This window comes from Canis aureus, chromosome 21 (assembly GCF_053574225.1).
Source record: "Canis aureus isolate CA01 chromosome 21, VMU_Caureus_v.1.0, whole genome shotgun sequence".
Lineage (NCBI taxonomy): Eukaryota > Metazoa > Chordata > Mammalia > Carnivora > Canidae > Canis > Canis aureus.
The window spans coordinates 33,680,278-33,695,245 of record NC_135631.1 but is presented as its reverse complement, the minus strand read 5'-3'; the positions used below and the strand labels follow the sequence as shown (position 1 = coordinate 33,695,245).

Genomic DNA, 14,968 nt, shown 5'->3' with positions numbered 1-14,968 from the left:
TTGAATAATAAACAACTGGGAATCTTCTTTTGATCTTTTAATTTAATACTAAAAGACCAAAAAAGGCACACATCATTTGGAAAAATTTGATTCATCCACCATGGAAAAATGGATGAAGTAATATGTATGAAATGATATGGTGACAAGTCAAACTGTATTTCTTTGTCAGCAAATATTGTTGAAAAGAATAAATAAAAATGGAAGATTTGGGAGAAGTTATCAGACCAAAGTGAGAGGCAAAAGTGTTAGTAATAACAGAATCAAAGTGTAGATATTTCTAATATGTTTAGCTTAAAATAGTACTTCTGTTTTAGTAATACTTAAAGTACTGCTGTAAGCTACTAAAGAAAAATGTACCAATGAATGGAGTAAGACTCAATATAGAATGATTTGTTTAAGATATATATATACACACCATATATATGGCTATATATATATATATATTCGTCTTAATGAAAAAACTGTATATTAGCTATTGAAGAGTGGCTTTTTTTGGTTGGAATTATTCTTTTTAAAAGGGTAATTTTACAGTGAGACCAGTACATGTGAAATTCATTTACTGCATCTGTGACAAGTAGACCAGAATTGGACTCAGGATTTTACAGATGTGATATATTTTGAATTCGGTTGAGACCCTTATATTTTGAAGAATATCTTTAATGTTTTGTATTGAGATAGATAATAACTGAATTTATTTTAACCACAGAGGTTTACTGATTATGTAATGGGAAATTAATTTTAAAACTTCTGGAATATGAAGATTTGATTCTTTTTTGACAGAAGCAGAAGAATGCCAAATTTGTTTAAATTTTTGGTGATGACAAGTGGTTATCACTAACCAGATAGTATAAAGTAAATGGGATGATGGGTGGAAAAAGTAGATGGGAGAAAGTAAACCTGGGTTATCAGCAATATGCTTATGAATTAGCAAAAAATGAACACTAGCTGTTCTTTTACAGAATTATGATGTGAAAACAGCCCTCTGAAAACAGATATTTGGAAATTTTATGTGATTAGGCTATATAAAATGACGCATGTCATTTTTAAAAGCTGTCATCTCTGTTCCTTTAACAAATTTTAAAGAGAATATTTTAATCTGTTTCTAAGCCCTCCAGATGAAGAACTCCAGTGGGTTTTAAAGCAATTTGTTTGTATAACATTACACATATGTATTTAAATACCACATTTTCTGACAGCAAGAACAGATTACTGGTATCAAGGAAGATAGACATTTATTTGTGGAATCTCCACAATTAACAAAATTTATCTTCAATTTCAAACTTAGAGAATGAGTAGCAAGAACTGGCAAGTACAAACTCTGATCCATTCCTTCTAATTCTGATATATCCTTGTGGGTTATCTTTCTTGTTATGGATAGTCATTAAAACTAGACATCAAAATACCAAAATAAGCTTAACTTAGAAGCAGAATTTCAGATAACTCTATCATAAAATTTCAGACCAAGATTTTTAAAATATTGACACACAATGAATGCTCTCTCTAAAATACTATTATTAATCATATTTTAATGTGATCAAATATATCTATTAGATAAAATAAAAACAATAGTTTTAACTTATTTCACTGACTTATGTTTTTGTAAATGTTTTATAATGTTAATAATATGTTAGCAAATCAATACATACATTTAATTAAGAAGTAAGTATATACATACTGAGATCATAAAATAAAAGAAAAAGTAGTGATTAAAGGACATGATAAAAAGAAAGTGATAAAGGTGTAAAATAAAATTAAAAGTACATTAACAATATTTGGATTCTTGTTAAGATTCTTTAATAAGCAACGGAGACCATTAGCAATATCTGAGTGACAGAGTTAAATTATGTGAACTTTGGAAAATAATTCTCTTACCTATTGGAAACAAACTGAGGGTTGCTGGAGGGGAGGCGGGTGGGTGAATGACGTAAGTGAGTGATGGGCATCATTAAGGAGGGCACGTGATGTGATGAGCACTGGGTGTTCTATGCAACTGATGGATTATTGAACACTACATCTGAAACTAATAATGTATTATATGTTGGCTAATTGAATTTAAGTAAATTTTAAAAAGGAATACTCCTTTATAATAAAAATGTTATTTTTATTAAAAATTGAAAAAAATATGTTCTTGAATATATTTGGTCATTGAATAAGTAAAACTGTCACACACAAGCAAAAAAAAAAAAAATCTGATAGCCACATATATGGGAGAAGGGAGACGGAGCAGGCACAGTGACCAGTAATTAAATTATTCAAATTATGAGTGAAAGGTCATAAAGGCCATAATTAGGAGTCCTCAGGAATAAGAGTCAACAGACAGGAGTGTGATAAACTGGATGCGGAGGGCAAAGGGCAGGCTGGTGAGAAGAAATCAGATTGCTCACAGTGGTAGTGACTGGGAGACTAGAGACAGATGAATGATAGTGCCATTACCAGAAATAGAAAGTCAGAAGCAGAAACTGCTTCTATAGAGAGTAGGTAAGATTCGGACATAATGAGTTCCAGTTTATGGTGAGGCTTTGAAGCAGAGCACACACTGCATATTTGAGAACACAGATCTGATACTCAAAAGAGGGCCAGAAAAAAAAAAAAAAAAGAGGGCCAGAAGGTGCACTGGTAGATTTACGAATTGCTCATGTGGTTCCCCTAAGACAACAAAACTCAAAACAAAAACAAAAACTGTAGCAAAACACAAAGGACACCGCATCATAGATTAGGAAAGAAAGCAATACAGGGAGTCCAAGGAGAACACACAAGGCATGATCAGAAAGAGAGAAAGAGAACAGAAAGGGAAGGGTCATGAAAGCCCAGGGCTGTTTCACAGAGAACCGGAGAACCAGGAAAAGGCATCAGGTCTGCAAAATAAGTTAAGAGAAGCAATGGGGGTGGTGGGGTGGGGTGGGGGTAGTGGTGGTGGGGGTGGGGGTAGTGGTGGTACTAGATCCAGTCATTAGATAGACGAATATACAGAAATCTGCTCTGACTCTGATCTATCCATTTATACAATGAAGTAAAACCAGGATTAATTTAATGAGTGATACATCAAAGATGGGTTAATAACCATGTTGTTAAAAGTATAAACAACAACAACTACAACAACAACAAACTAAATCAGAGTCAGGATGGGCTACATATTCTAATTAGAGTTCTAATACTAAAATTTAATATTATTATATCATTTCTTTTTCCTTCAAGTCATTGCTGCTATCTGGGAATTAAAATTATTCAACCAGATATTATGTAAGATCTCCTGTAGCTCTAAAACAATCAGAGTTCTTCTAAAAATGACATTATTCCATATGCAGATAGAGGTTAAGATGGATACTCTCAAAAGTTGCCACTAAAGAAAGAGAACACATATTATTCCAGATTATGTCTGAATTATAAATAATCCTTCAGTATTAAACACATTAAACAAACCCCAAATATAGTATATTAAAATCATGTTAAACACTAAAATTAACTTTTGTAAAAATGATTTTTGATTTTTGTCCTGAATTTTAGCCACACCCTTTTTTTTTTTTTTTTTCAGTCACACTTATTTAATTATTTCATGGCTTATGGCACCTTAAATGGCTCTCAAGTGAAAAGAAACTTGTTGACTTGCTTAACCAAGTGTCTAGGTAAACAGAAACTTAATAAAGACACATATTATCTTATATTAAAGGTGGATACTGATTTTATGTTCATAGCAGAGACCAGAAGAAACTTAAAATTATAAGTTCTTCTTATTGCCCTACATTATTCCGATAAATTATTAGAGACACATAAAAACTGGGAAAATAAATTTGATATCTCTGCTTTATTTAAGTTAGATTTAGCTGTCCAAAAGCCAAAGCTGTTCATTTCGGCAAGCGTCACATTTGTCTGAAAGTGCCTTTAATCGAAGGCTTTCCCTTACATAATCACCATGAAGCACCCTGTGTCCTTAGGTAAAAATTAGCCAATTTCATATACTTAAGACTGTGAAAAGAGAAGGAAACCGTGACTTACTGCTTTTTCTCTCCCACGTTCCACCTGATGTGGCTTCGCCGTGCGTGCTGCCTGGGGCTGTTCTTTCACTTTTTGAGTCACCTCATCATCTTCCTTGGGCGAACCTGAGGGTGAACCAGGGAGTTGATCTTCCATCTCGGTCTGGGTCTGGGGTTGCTCCTCCTCTACCACCTGTGGAGCCACTCTGCCCGCAGGCTTTCCTTCAGCAGTTGGTACTTGAGTTTTAACTAAGTCTTGTTTCTGTTCCTCCTCTAGAGCTGATGGTTTTGTTGCTGGAGGTAACTTTTTGTCTTCAGAGGCTGGCTTTTTTTCTTCAAGAGGTGGTTTTTTTTCTTCTGGGAGTGGCTTTTTGTCTTCAGGGGGTGGCTTTTTTTCTTGAGGGGCTGAAGTTTTGTCTTTCTCTAGTTTACCCTCTTGTTTCTGATCTGTGGTTGCCTTTGGGACAATCTTTTCAACTGACAGTATTTCTTGCACTTTTTCTGGAATGATTTGCTCAGCTTCCATTTTGACTTCTTGTTCCTTCTTTTTCATTTTTACTTGGATAGGCATTGCTGTTTTGGGAGATGGTTGTTCTGGAGGGACAGGCATAGGAGTGGCTTTTGGTCCTGAGGGTGTAAGTGGCATCTTGCCCATATCGCCAAGCTGTCCTGATAGTGCTCTCTGGGTTTGGCAATTTAAACAAAGCCATTCTTGAATCTGCAAATAAAATAGCAATGAACGGATTAACTATATCATAATGCATCTGTTTTGGTCCACATAAGGTTAACATCTGGTGATTTCTAGTTGCTTTTTTTGTATAGGCAGAAGGAAGGTCACTGTTTCCCAAATGAATGAAATTGTGACTTCTGAGGAAGACTGCAAAAGGACTTATGTATAATCTAAACTTATGAGGAATCCCTAAAGATTGGCAATTCACTCTCCTCACCACAAGGAATTAGAAAAAATAAAAATAAAAAAGCATTAAAGATGGAGCTGGGAGCAGAGGTCAGGGGGTGGAGACAGAGCCAGGGGAATAGTCACTTTTTTTTGGTGAAAAATCTCCATTTGTTCCAAATGGAATATTTTTTAGCTCGGTGGCTTCAAAATTGGTATTTCATATATTTACATAAAATTATTAAATTTTATGGTCATGTTCTTTTTTTTAAATATTTCTTTAAATTTATTCATGATAGAAAGAGAGAGAGAGAGAGAGAGAGGCAGAGACACAGGAGGAGGGAGAAGCAGGCTCCATGCCGGGAGCCCGATGTGGGACGCGATCACGGGACTCCAGGATCGTGCCCTGGGCCAAAGGCAGGCGCTAAACCGCTGAGCCACCCAGGGATCCTCTATGGTCATGTTCTTTTAACTGCAATTAACCAAAGTTCTGTTAGGATCCAGCGTATAATCTCCTATCTCTTGATGTGGGTCAAATGTAGGTCTATCTACTAGAGTAGAACTTTACAATGTACATGAAAAGTTTTCAAGAATCATTTGTGCCTAATCCTCTATCTGCTTTAGGACTGAAAGATAATTTCATTCTTAATACTCATTCACATTTCTTCTGCAACTGAGCAAGATGGAATCATGGGATCAAATTGTTTGGTATCTCCCCCCAGAGTTTCTTGAATTGCTGACTAAAACAGCTCCTCATACTTCTGGTCCTTGGTGTTATCCGTGGGCCACCTGTACCAATGGACTGAGGAGGTCATCAAACATGCAAATTCCTAGATACTCCTAGCACTGTTTTACTAGGATCCTGGGGTAGGAGAAGGAGTTCATAAACTGGCTAATTCTTGGTTGATTCTTTTGCAAGCTAAATTCTGAAAACTACTCTCACATACAAATGATGGCATGGGAGACTGATTATGTTAGACTGATAAGATTGCAGGATTCCTCCCTTACTGAGACATGTTTGCTTTTTCTTACCTTATAACTATTTTAATGTAAGACTAAAGGCTATATGTGAAACTTTTAATTGTTAAATTTAACAAATACCTACTCTGTAAAGCCCATAGTTGGAAGGGCATACAAAGAGGATTCATGTGGTACACTGTTTTCTGAGTTCAGTTTCAAGCTCTCTAGTTACAGGACTTACGATCACTTACTCTTCTAGAATATTATTAAGGATCTAAGTTTCATTTCTTCAGCTTCTAATTTTTTCATATAAAAAAAATGTTGCTGACTAGTAATGACTGTTTTGCAATCTGTAAGCCATTATAATTCTTATATATTTATCTGAAGAGTAAAGACAAAAGTCCATAATTTAAGTTTGGTAAAATGCTCTCTATAAAACATCAGTATGCATGGGTTCATTTGCTTTTTTGTGTGTATGACCAACCAATACTAATTTTCTTATTAATTTCAGGTCTAAACAATTCTAAAGTGCGTTGTAGCTCCTTCAAGTAAGAACTGGATATAAAAGTCTTAGGAGGGGCACCTGGGCGGTCATGATCCTGGCACCCAGGGAGTGAGCCCAGAGTTGGGGCTCCCTGCTCAGCAGGGGAGCCTGTTTTCCCTTTCTCTCCCCGCCCCTTACTCATGCCTTTTCTCTCTCTCTCAAATAAATAAAGAAAATGTTTATTTATTTATTTTTTAAGATTTCATTTATTCATTAGAGACACAGAGAGAGAGAGAGGCAGAGACACAGGCAGAGGGAGAAGCAGGCCCCATGCAGAGAGCCCGATGTGGGATTCGATCCCGGGTCTCCAGATCAGGCCCTGGGCTGAAGGAGGTGCTAAACCACTGAGCCACCTGAGCTGCCCAAACCTAATCTTAAAAAAAAAAAAAAAAAAAAAGGTCTTAGGAAAGAAACTGATTTGACCCCTTATGTCAAATACGTAAAGCTCGTTCCAGCCCTTGTGCTGAATAGTCCCTGGAGGAGGCACTTCCATTATGCCTACAGAAAATCAATTTTTATCTGTGCTGTGGTTTTAAAAACCATTACTCAGCTGAGCCACATCTGAAGATATTTTCATTCAGAACCTGAATTTTTTTAAAAAACAAAAGCTGACACAAATAGCTGCATCATTGCTGTTTTGTCACATGGATTCTAAAAACCCAGTGCAGGTGTGTGTTAAGCATTCCTGTCAGGCCACGTCCTAATGTAAGTAAGTTAGGAAGTTTTTAATATACCAGGAATAAACATATCATTACATTGCAAATCTTTATCAATAGTGTGATCCTTTGATCTGAGTTTTTGAAACAAATTATGCTCACAAAGTTATCTCTTGCTACGTATAGTATACAATGGTACACAACTCTTGTTAAAATGAAGATGTTTTACTGGCAAATCGAACTCCAATAAAAAATACACAAAAGAAAAGAAAATGTTTTGAGAAAATAAACAAAGTGACTATTTCAAGGTACTATACTTATTATTTTCATGTATTTGAAATTTAGGTAAGGGGACAAAAGATATAATCTATTTAATCCATAGTGTCACATAAAGCACTTCATTTTTCCAGTTTAAAATAATGTTTGATAAACCTACAAGCAGTGATAACCCACGCTACTATGGTCTGCACAGAAAGGGAAGGCAATAATGTCAGTCTAAAAGAAAAAGGATCTTACCCCCAGAGCCTCACTGGCTAGATCAAACTTCTGTTTTGGTAAAGTTTCCATTCATATGCGGTTAAACCTGATTATTTTTATACGTGGTCTCTCAGTTGCATGCCTGATTTGCATCTGAAATAAGATTGTTAAGACAAGTCTAATTCTTTTGACTTTACGCTTTGACTAATTGTCACCAAAATTAATTTGGAAACTCACTTTACTAACATGTAAAATAACGATGACAGCATAATTCACTTATGTATCTACTCTGTATATAGTTATTCAGTTTATATCTATGGAGTACATGTACTACTGGGCAAGTATATATGTAAGGCTTATTCCATCAGGGATCTCACATTCAAGTAAAAGGAATAAGATACAGGTTAAAATATGCAGTAGAAAGATATATGTGTGCAAGGAAAATGGAAAGGTTGTAACTGTTTTAACAGTATTGTCTGATGAATTTATTTAGAACCTAAGGAATTTGATATTTTAGAAATCACACAAAAAAACTTTTTTCACCAATTAGAAATGCTGAATTGGAAGTCTCATATGTGTGTCTCTTCTTTCTGCAGCCCTAGAACCAAAATTTGAATGCCAATAAATTCAATAAGCAGAGGAAGTTATAACATCAATATGGAAGTAAAAAGAGGAGGAACATACAGTAACCAAAATTTTTCTATTTCTTTAAATATGTGAATTTAAATTTTATCAAGATAGTGGGTAAGAAAAGGCAGAGGCTAGGGTAAAACTCAAAAGTAGAAATGAGAAATGCAAAACTGATCTAATTTTAACAGTGAGTAAAAAGTAAAAATGAATTTTCAAGAGAGTTCATTTTGGACAATATAGAATATCATCATTATATCATCATTAAATACAAACACAATTACTAGAAAAATTGGCTTCACAAGGGGCAATTTAGGAAATACTCTACAACCACATAAGATGTAAAAATCTGTAGTTCACAATTTTTTTTTCATTCTTTAACAAAAATAATCCCAAGGATTTCTGTATCACTGTATTCAGGGATTTCATTAGAGTATTACATTTCGAAGTCCAAAAACATATTATGTCCCCTCTTAAGCTCCTCAACAGCCACACCATTAAATACTCATAATGTTTCTAGTTCAATAGCAATCTATGAAAATACAAGAAAACACACTGAAAAATACAAATACTTATAGTTTTGTGTTTTTTTTTTTTTTAACATACAGGTCACCATTATGGATGCTTTCAGACTATTTCCATTGGTTTCACTATGTTTTTAAAATATGTTTTATTTTCAGTATTCTATAAATATCCCCAATCATGTAAAACATAATGAAAGTTTTTTACCTATGTTATTATCAAACGTATCAAACAAATTCAGAAGACTCTATGAGACCAATTGCCTTTTGGGCTTCAACATTAATAACCAGGGACATCAAAGTCATCCCCAAGTAGGGAAAATCTGATAAACAAAGAGTATATATAAAAAATAACTCCATGTTGATCACAACATCCTAGAATGTATTCAATTGTCAGTTGGTACATGCTAATAGGATATGTTTATTTTAACATCAAATCATCAGGGCTTGTTCAAAGCAATGCTCCACAAATCCATTAATCTTAAGAGGAAAGTAGGAAATGAAGGCAATAAAAACCCAGAACAGGGATGCTGCTGTGCTACTCAGCATTTTTCCATCAGTAAGCAATTTGCTTTATATAACATTTCAGTTGTAACTATAGCAACAATACCATTAAGGAAAATCTCAGAACTTCAGGCCTGCCTACTTATTTTTCTGAGTGTCATTTCGGAAGCATGCTAATAAGACCTGCAGCAGGTTCAAAGTTGGCCGTTAGACTTAAAATGGTAGAGAAATGATGGCTTGCGAAGCCTGCATGAGCATTCATATCTGTGTCTGAGAAATCTTCACCACATGTTGGCATGAATTTTCATTAAAAGACCAACCAGCCTAATTTGGAAACTCACAGTTTCCATCAGTAAGAATATGTAAGCAGAGATGACGTGCCCCCTACTCAAAATTCTGTAAAGGAAAACCAAGCAATCAAAGGAATTGATGCTTGAATATGTTGGAGTTTCCAGCCTACTATTAGGTTTCTGAGTCGACAATAAAAATTTTACAGAGGTTCCTGTTTGTCTATTTATCTTCTTATCACTCAAGGTGTTATTTTTTGAGCAAAAAATAATTACACTGATAATCTGTTTAGAAATCACTATTTACACATTGACAGACCCCCAAATTGGGGAGCAAGTTGTTACTGCAACTTGTCATTAGTATTAGTCTCACCAAAGTCTCAGATTAAGGTGTTCTGTTTACCTAAGGTCCATATATATATATATATTTTTTAAGAGATACTCTAGGGACGCCTGGGTGGCTCAGTGGTTTAGCATCTGTCTTCAGCTCAGATCACGATCTCGGGGTCCTGGGATCAAGTCCCATATCAGGCTCCCCACAGGGAGCCTGCTTCTCCCTCTGCCTATGTCTCTGCCTCTTTCTCGGTGTTTCTCGTGAATATACATATATATATTCATATATATATATATATACGTATATATATGTATATATACGTATATATATATAAATTTAAAAAAGAGATGCTCTAAAAATTTTTTTAAAAATCTTTTTAAAAATTTTTTTTGAGAGAGAAAGAGAGATAGTGAAATAGAGCACAAGAGCGGGGTGGGGGTAGTGGCAAAGGAAGAGAAGGCTGATGCAATGCGGGGATCTGCGTGGCTAGATCCCAGGACCCTGGGATCAGGACCTGAGCTGAAGGCAGACACTCAACTGATAGAGCCACCCAGGTGCCCTGGGCCCAAAGAGTTCTATAATTCAAGTGGACATTCTGAAAATCAGATTTTTTTTGTTTAAATTTCTAAATTAATTTCCTTTTGTTATCTGTAAAAGGGAAAAAGATTGAACTTGCAGTTGGTGCAGTCTTTTTTGCAGATTATACAAGCAGTTGCTAGACTACAAAATCAGGATATTAGAAATCTGTGATCATTCATGAGGCTGCACTTTACAAGTACATGCAGTGATGTATTTGTGGTATTTCTATTCTTATTCTGTCCCTCCTAAAAATGAAAGAGATGTGCATCAGCTACTCTTCTTATTACACTGTTTTTTACTAGAGTGTATAGCTTCCTTAGTATTTTTGTTCCTTTTAAAATCAATGAAACAAGAAAAACCTGTATCCAAAATGTATAAATGAATGATTGGGGCTATTCCTCATTTATCTTCTATGTAGATGCAAGAATTCTATCAGGATATATTAGAACATAAATACACACATGAAAACTAAGACAAAACAAATGGGCTATTTAAATATTAATTTCCAATGTAATTGCTGAACATTAAGGGTAGGAATCAATAATGAAACGTAACAGAATACTGGATGCTGTTAGGAACTTGTACTGCGATTGCTCTTCCTGGGTTGAAATTGATCCATGGTCATGTCTCTACTCATCTCTTCTTCTTCTTCTTCTTCTTTTTTTTTAAGATTTTATTTATTTATTCATGAGAGAGAGAGGCAGAGACACAGGCAGAGGGAGGAGCAGGCTCCATGCAGGGAGCTTGACATGGGACTCGATCCCGGGACTCCAGGATCACGTCCTGGGCCCAAGGTAGGCGCTAAACCGCTGAGCCATGCAGGGATCTCCTCATCTCTTCTTTTATGTGGATGCTTATTTCTCTAAGACCCCACACCCTCACACCCACACAAAGTCTCTGTTTCACTGATTTGAAGCGCTTAGTATAAGTTTCTATATAATGTAAACCACATTAACAGTTATCTCCATAAATAGCAATATGCCAACCAAAGTCATGTATATTATGCCAGGGATTAAAACTATATTTAGATTAGAACTGCATACTTTCAGTTGACATTCTTTTTCTGTCCATTTTTCTTTGACTAAACCAGGATCATTTTTCTAGTCACTTTCTCATCACAATTCATATGTATTTTTCTAAAGTAGGAAAGTGATCTCTGAGTGTTCGATGTTTTAAATACCCTTAAATAAGTAATATATAAATACACACATGCATTAATTAAAATACCTCTTAATTATTCCTTTAACACATTTTTGACAGAACTTGAAGAAAATCACAGGCTTAGTTTCCTTTTGGAAAGACATACATATATTTATGCAAATATGTATATTTGCAAATATGTATATATGTAAGAACTACATAGGGCTCATTTCCCTATAATGTCTTCCTTTCTTGTTTCCTTCCTTCCTAACCATCCCCCACCTTCTTTCTTTATATCTGTATAGAGGTCAGCAAGAAGAGTGAGCTCACTAAGACTATTCTTTGATTAACAAATCTATCTGACTTGGGTTCAGTCACAGACATTAGGGTAAGTGATCTCCCACCAGTGTGTATAAAGGACAACTCCAAAGACACAGCTGTTTTCTCACTGGTAACCAATGATGCAAACTTACGAGTAATCATCCCTAATTATTGTGTTGACTTTCGCTAACTCAGCTCTAGCGAAAACAGAAGGCTTAAAGAGAAGGCTTATCTTTGATTCATAGCATTTCTATTTGTGATTAATTGTTCTAGGGTACTACATTCTAGGTGGAGTTATTTATATGAATCTAGTATAAAAAATAACCAACAATTTTAAAAATATGGATAGTAAGTTCATTTTTTTAATAATCAGTTCTCATACCTCTGCTCTTACAGACTTGTTTCTTATATCCCTATTACAAAAAGTGTGTATCTATTTTGTATATGTTAATTATTACATCAGAGCAAAAAATACCTTTTCAGCCTAACGTCATCACTAGTCAGCACTACAGGCAATGAGTAATTGAATTATAATTAATTTTGAAGATTTTAAACACTTCATCACAGAGGAATTTTAAGATTACAAAGCTATTGCATTTGGAAGATAGATTATCTAAGGCACATTGAGTAAAATCTGTAGAACATTTTATAGGATAAATAAAAAGTAGTCCCAACTTTTAAATTTTAGCATCACTGTGGATATATTGTGACAGATGTTTTCACAGACTAGGGAGCCTGAAATGTAAGAAGGTGGGGGTTGCACCAGACTGATTAGATGATGGAGAATGGATGCAAGGTGGTTGGAAAAATTGGGCAGGTGGTAAGTCCTTCTACAATGCAGCAGGGCACGGTGCAGTACTGGAAGCTTTTTTTGCAGGGAAAATCAGTTGTTGATTCTGCAAGGTAGTTGTCCAAGATGAACTATATTTCCAAAAATCCCCTTACCTAAATGTTTTCCATTATCATGTGGCACCAGAGACATTTTGTGCAAGATATGGAGGGCAAAAGCAAAGCAGTGCTTTTTGCATGCTCAGACAGCTGGACTAGGGTCACCAGGTACCACTGTAGCTCACACGTGTCGCTTACTGCTTAGCTTGGGACAGCAGGCAGGCCTGCAGCTCTGTTTCCTCTGGATTTCTTCAGCTTCTTCCTTAGCATTTAGGATGGAGACATTGAGAACACACAGAGTTTCTGGTCTGTATTCTAGCTTTATCCCTGCTCTCTATTTTAAATTCATCTTCCCTTCCTCTGCCTGCCTTCTACTCTCCAAGCTCTAGTCAGCCATCAGCAGTCACTTACCCAGCTCCCACAATTGCATAAGGTCGAATCCTTAAAACAAGTCCCTTATTATATAGATTCTATGCTTCCTACTAGTTCTGTTTCTTTAATTAAAGCCTAAGTGAGACAGGGTGAGTCAACTTGTTATCAAGAGGTCATGATGTTTTACACTTTTATCCATTAATACTGGTATGTGTGCAAAGTAATTTTAATAGTCTATCTTAGATCTTAAGTTATATGGCAAAGAAAGTACACTTAAATGGAATTCAAGAGAAGTAAGGACTATCTTTACATTAATTATATATTCATATGTGATTTATATATGGTCATACAAGGAAGATAATGATCTATTATAGAGTCTAGGCTGAAACTAGTAGGGATAGGAAAAAATTCAAATTTAAATACACATTCAAGAAGGGGTTGGTTTCTCAGGGTATGACTACAGGCATCTGTTTTAAAGATGGTCATTTCTTCAAGCCGTTCTTTTTCTGGCAGCCAATCATAGACCTCAGGACCTAAGTCTCATATACTGAACCTGAACCCCATCTGCATTTAAAAATATATAGATTAATACATAAATATACATGTTTCTTTTTTATAGGCTACCTGTTCATGAAAAATTTTTGAATATGCAACTATCATCAAACATTATCTTGAATATTCTGATGCCCTGAAAGATTTTTTTTAAAGATTTTATTTATTTATTCATGAGAGACACAGAGAGAGGCAGAGACACAGGCAGAAGGAGAAGCAGGCTCCATGCAGGGAGCCATGCCCTGGCGCTAAATCGCTGAGCCACCCAGGTGTCCCATGACCTGAAAGACTTTTTTAAGAATGCAATTTTTATTTTGATGCAATTTTTATTGTTTATTTGTTTACATATTTTATTTAATGACCCCACTATTGGGGAAATATTCTAAGTACAATAATGCAAACATAAATCAGAATGTCTGCTGTAAGAGAACAGGGAGGACTGAAGTAGTTAAAGTAGTTTAATTCCATAAATAAAATATTATTCATTTCCTTCACTATCTGGTACTCGACAATATGCCAATAATATATATTATACATTCAAGACATTCAGAACTCAATCTCTGGCTCTATATTGTATTGCTGTCAGCAAATAGGTAGGTGTAGCCCTCAAAAGTCTGAAGACTCATTAGTTTCTCACAGAATCCAGGGAAGAATAGATATTTCAAGTAGGTTTAACTTGCACATGTGTTGTTGTCTCTGGTTTTTGAGCCAGTAAGGATGGGATGGTAGTGAAGAGCAGCTGAGACTGGGAGACTGGATAATATAGGAAGCCCAATTGGCAGAAATATTAATAAGCATTAGGCAGCAAAAACATTACCATTACCCTATTCATTCATTCAATGAAAAAACTAGTAATTTTAGGACTACACTCCAGTTTAATGGACAGTAAACGGTAGCCCACATAAACCAGATTTTGAATAAAGGGCGTAAGTTCAATTATTTTTGGCTAAAGAACAAGAGATATTGACTGATGGATCCTAATAACCAGATCCCAACAGCCTTCCAACTACCATCAACTTGAACGACCCCTGGAGATGATCCCAGAACTTAGGGCAGTCTATGTATACTAGTCACTTCAAGGAGCCTAGGACACCCCAGTCGACCCTTGTTATCACGCTCTCCCCCCCTCAGATCTGCTCAGTGCTTCCTAGACAGTGAGAATACGACACCAAGGATGGATCAGGAGTGAGGGGAGAGGAAGAAAGAAAAGGAGAGGTCTTGTCAGAAACACATGGAAGGCTTAGTTTTCGCAACTGCCCATATTGCTGTCCGGATGGCTGTGGGAGTGCTATCTCCAGGAACCTGTGGTGTCCTGAAGGCCTCTGAGCACAGGACATGCA

The 14,968-nt window shown here is 35.7% G+C and overlaps 1 protein-coding gene across 6 annotated transcripts in view; it reads right to left on the bottom strand.

Annotated features, from left to right (window-relative positions):
• PCLO (piccolo presynaptic cytomatrix protein) overlaps positions 1-14,968 on the bottom strand; it is a 390,788-nt gene that overhangs the window by 211,178 nt on the left and 164,642 nt on the right. For all 6 annotated transcript variants that reach the window (XM_077863838.1, XM_077863839.1, XM_077863841.1 and 3 more), the window contains exon 4: positions 3,994-4,689. In XM_077863838.1, the coding sequence (XP_077719964.1) occupies positions 3,994-4,689 (696 nt within the window). The remainder of the gene's footprint in view (positions 1-3,993; positions 4,690-14,968) is intronic.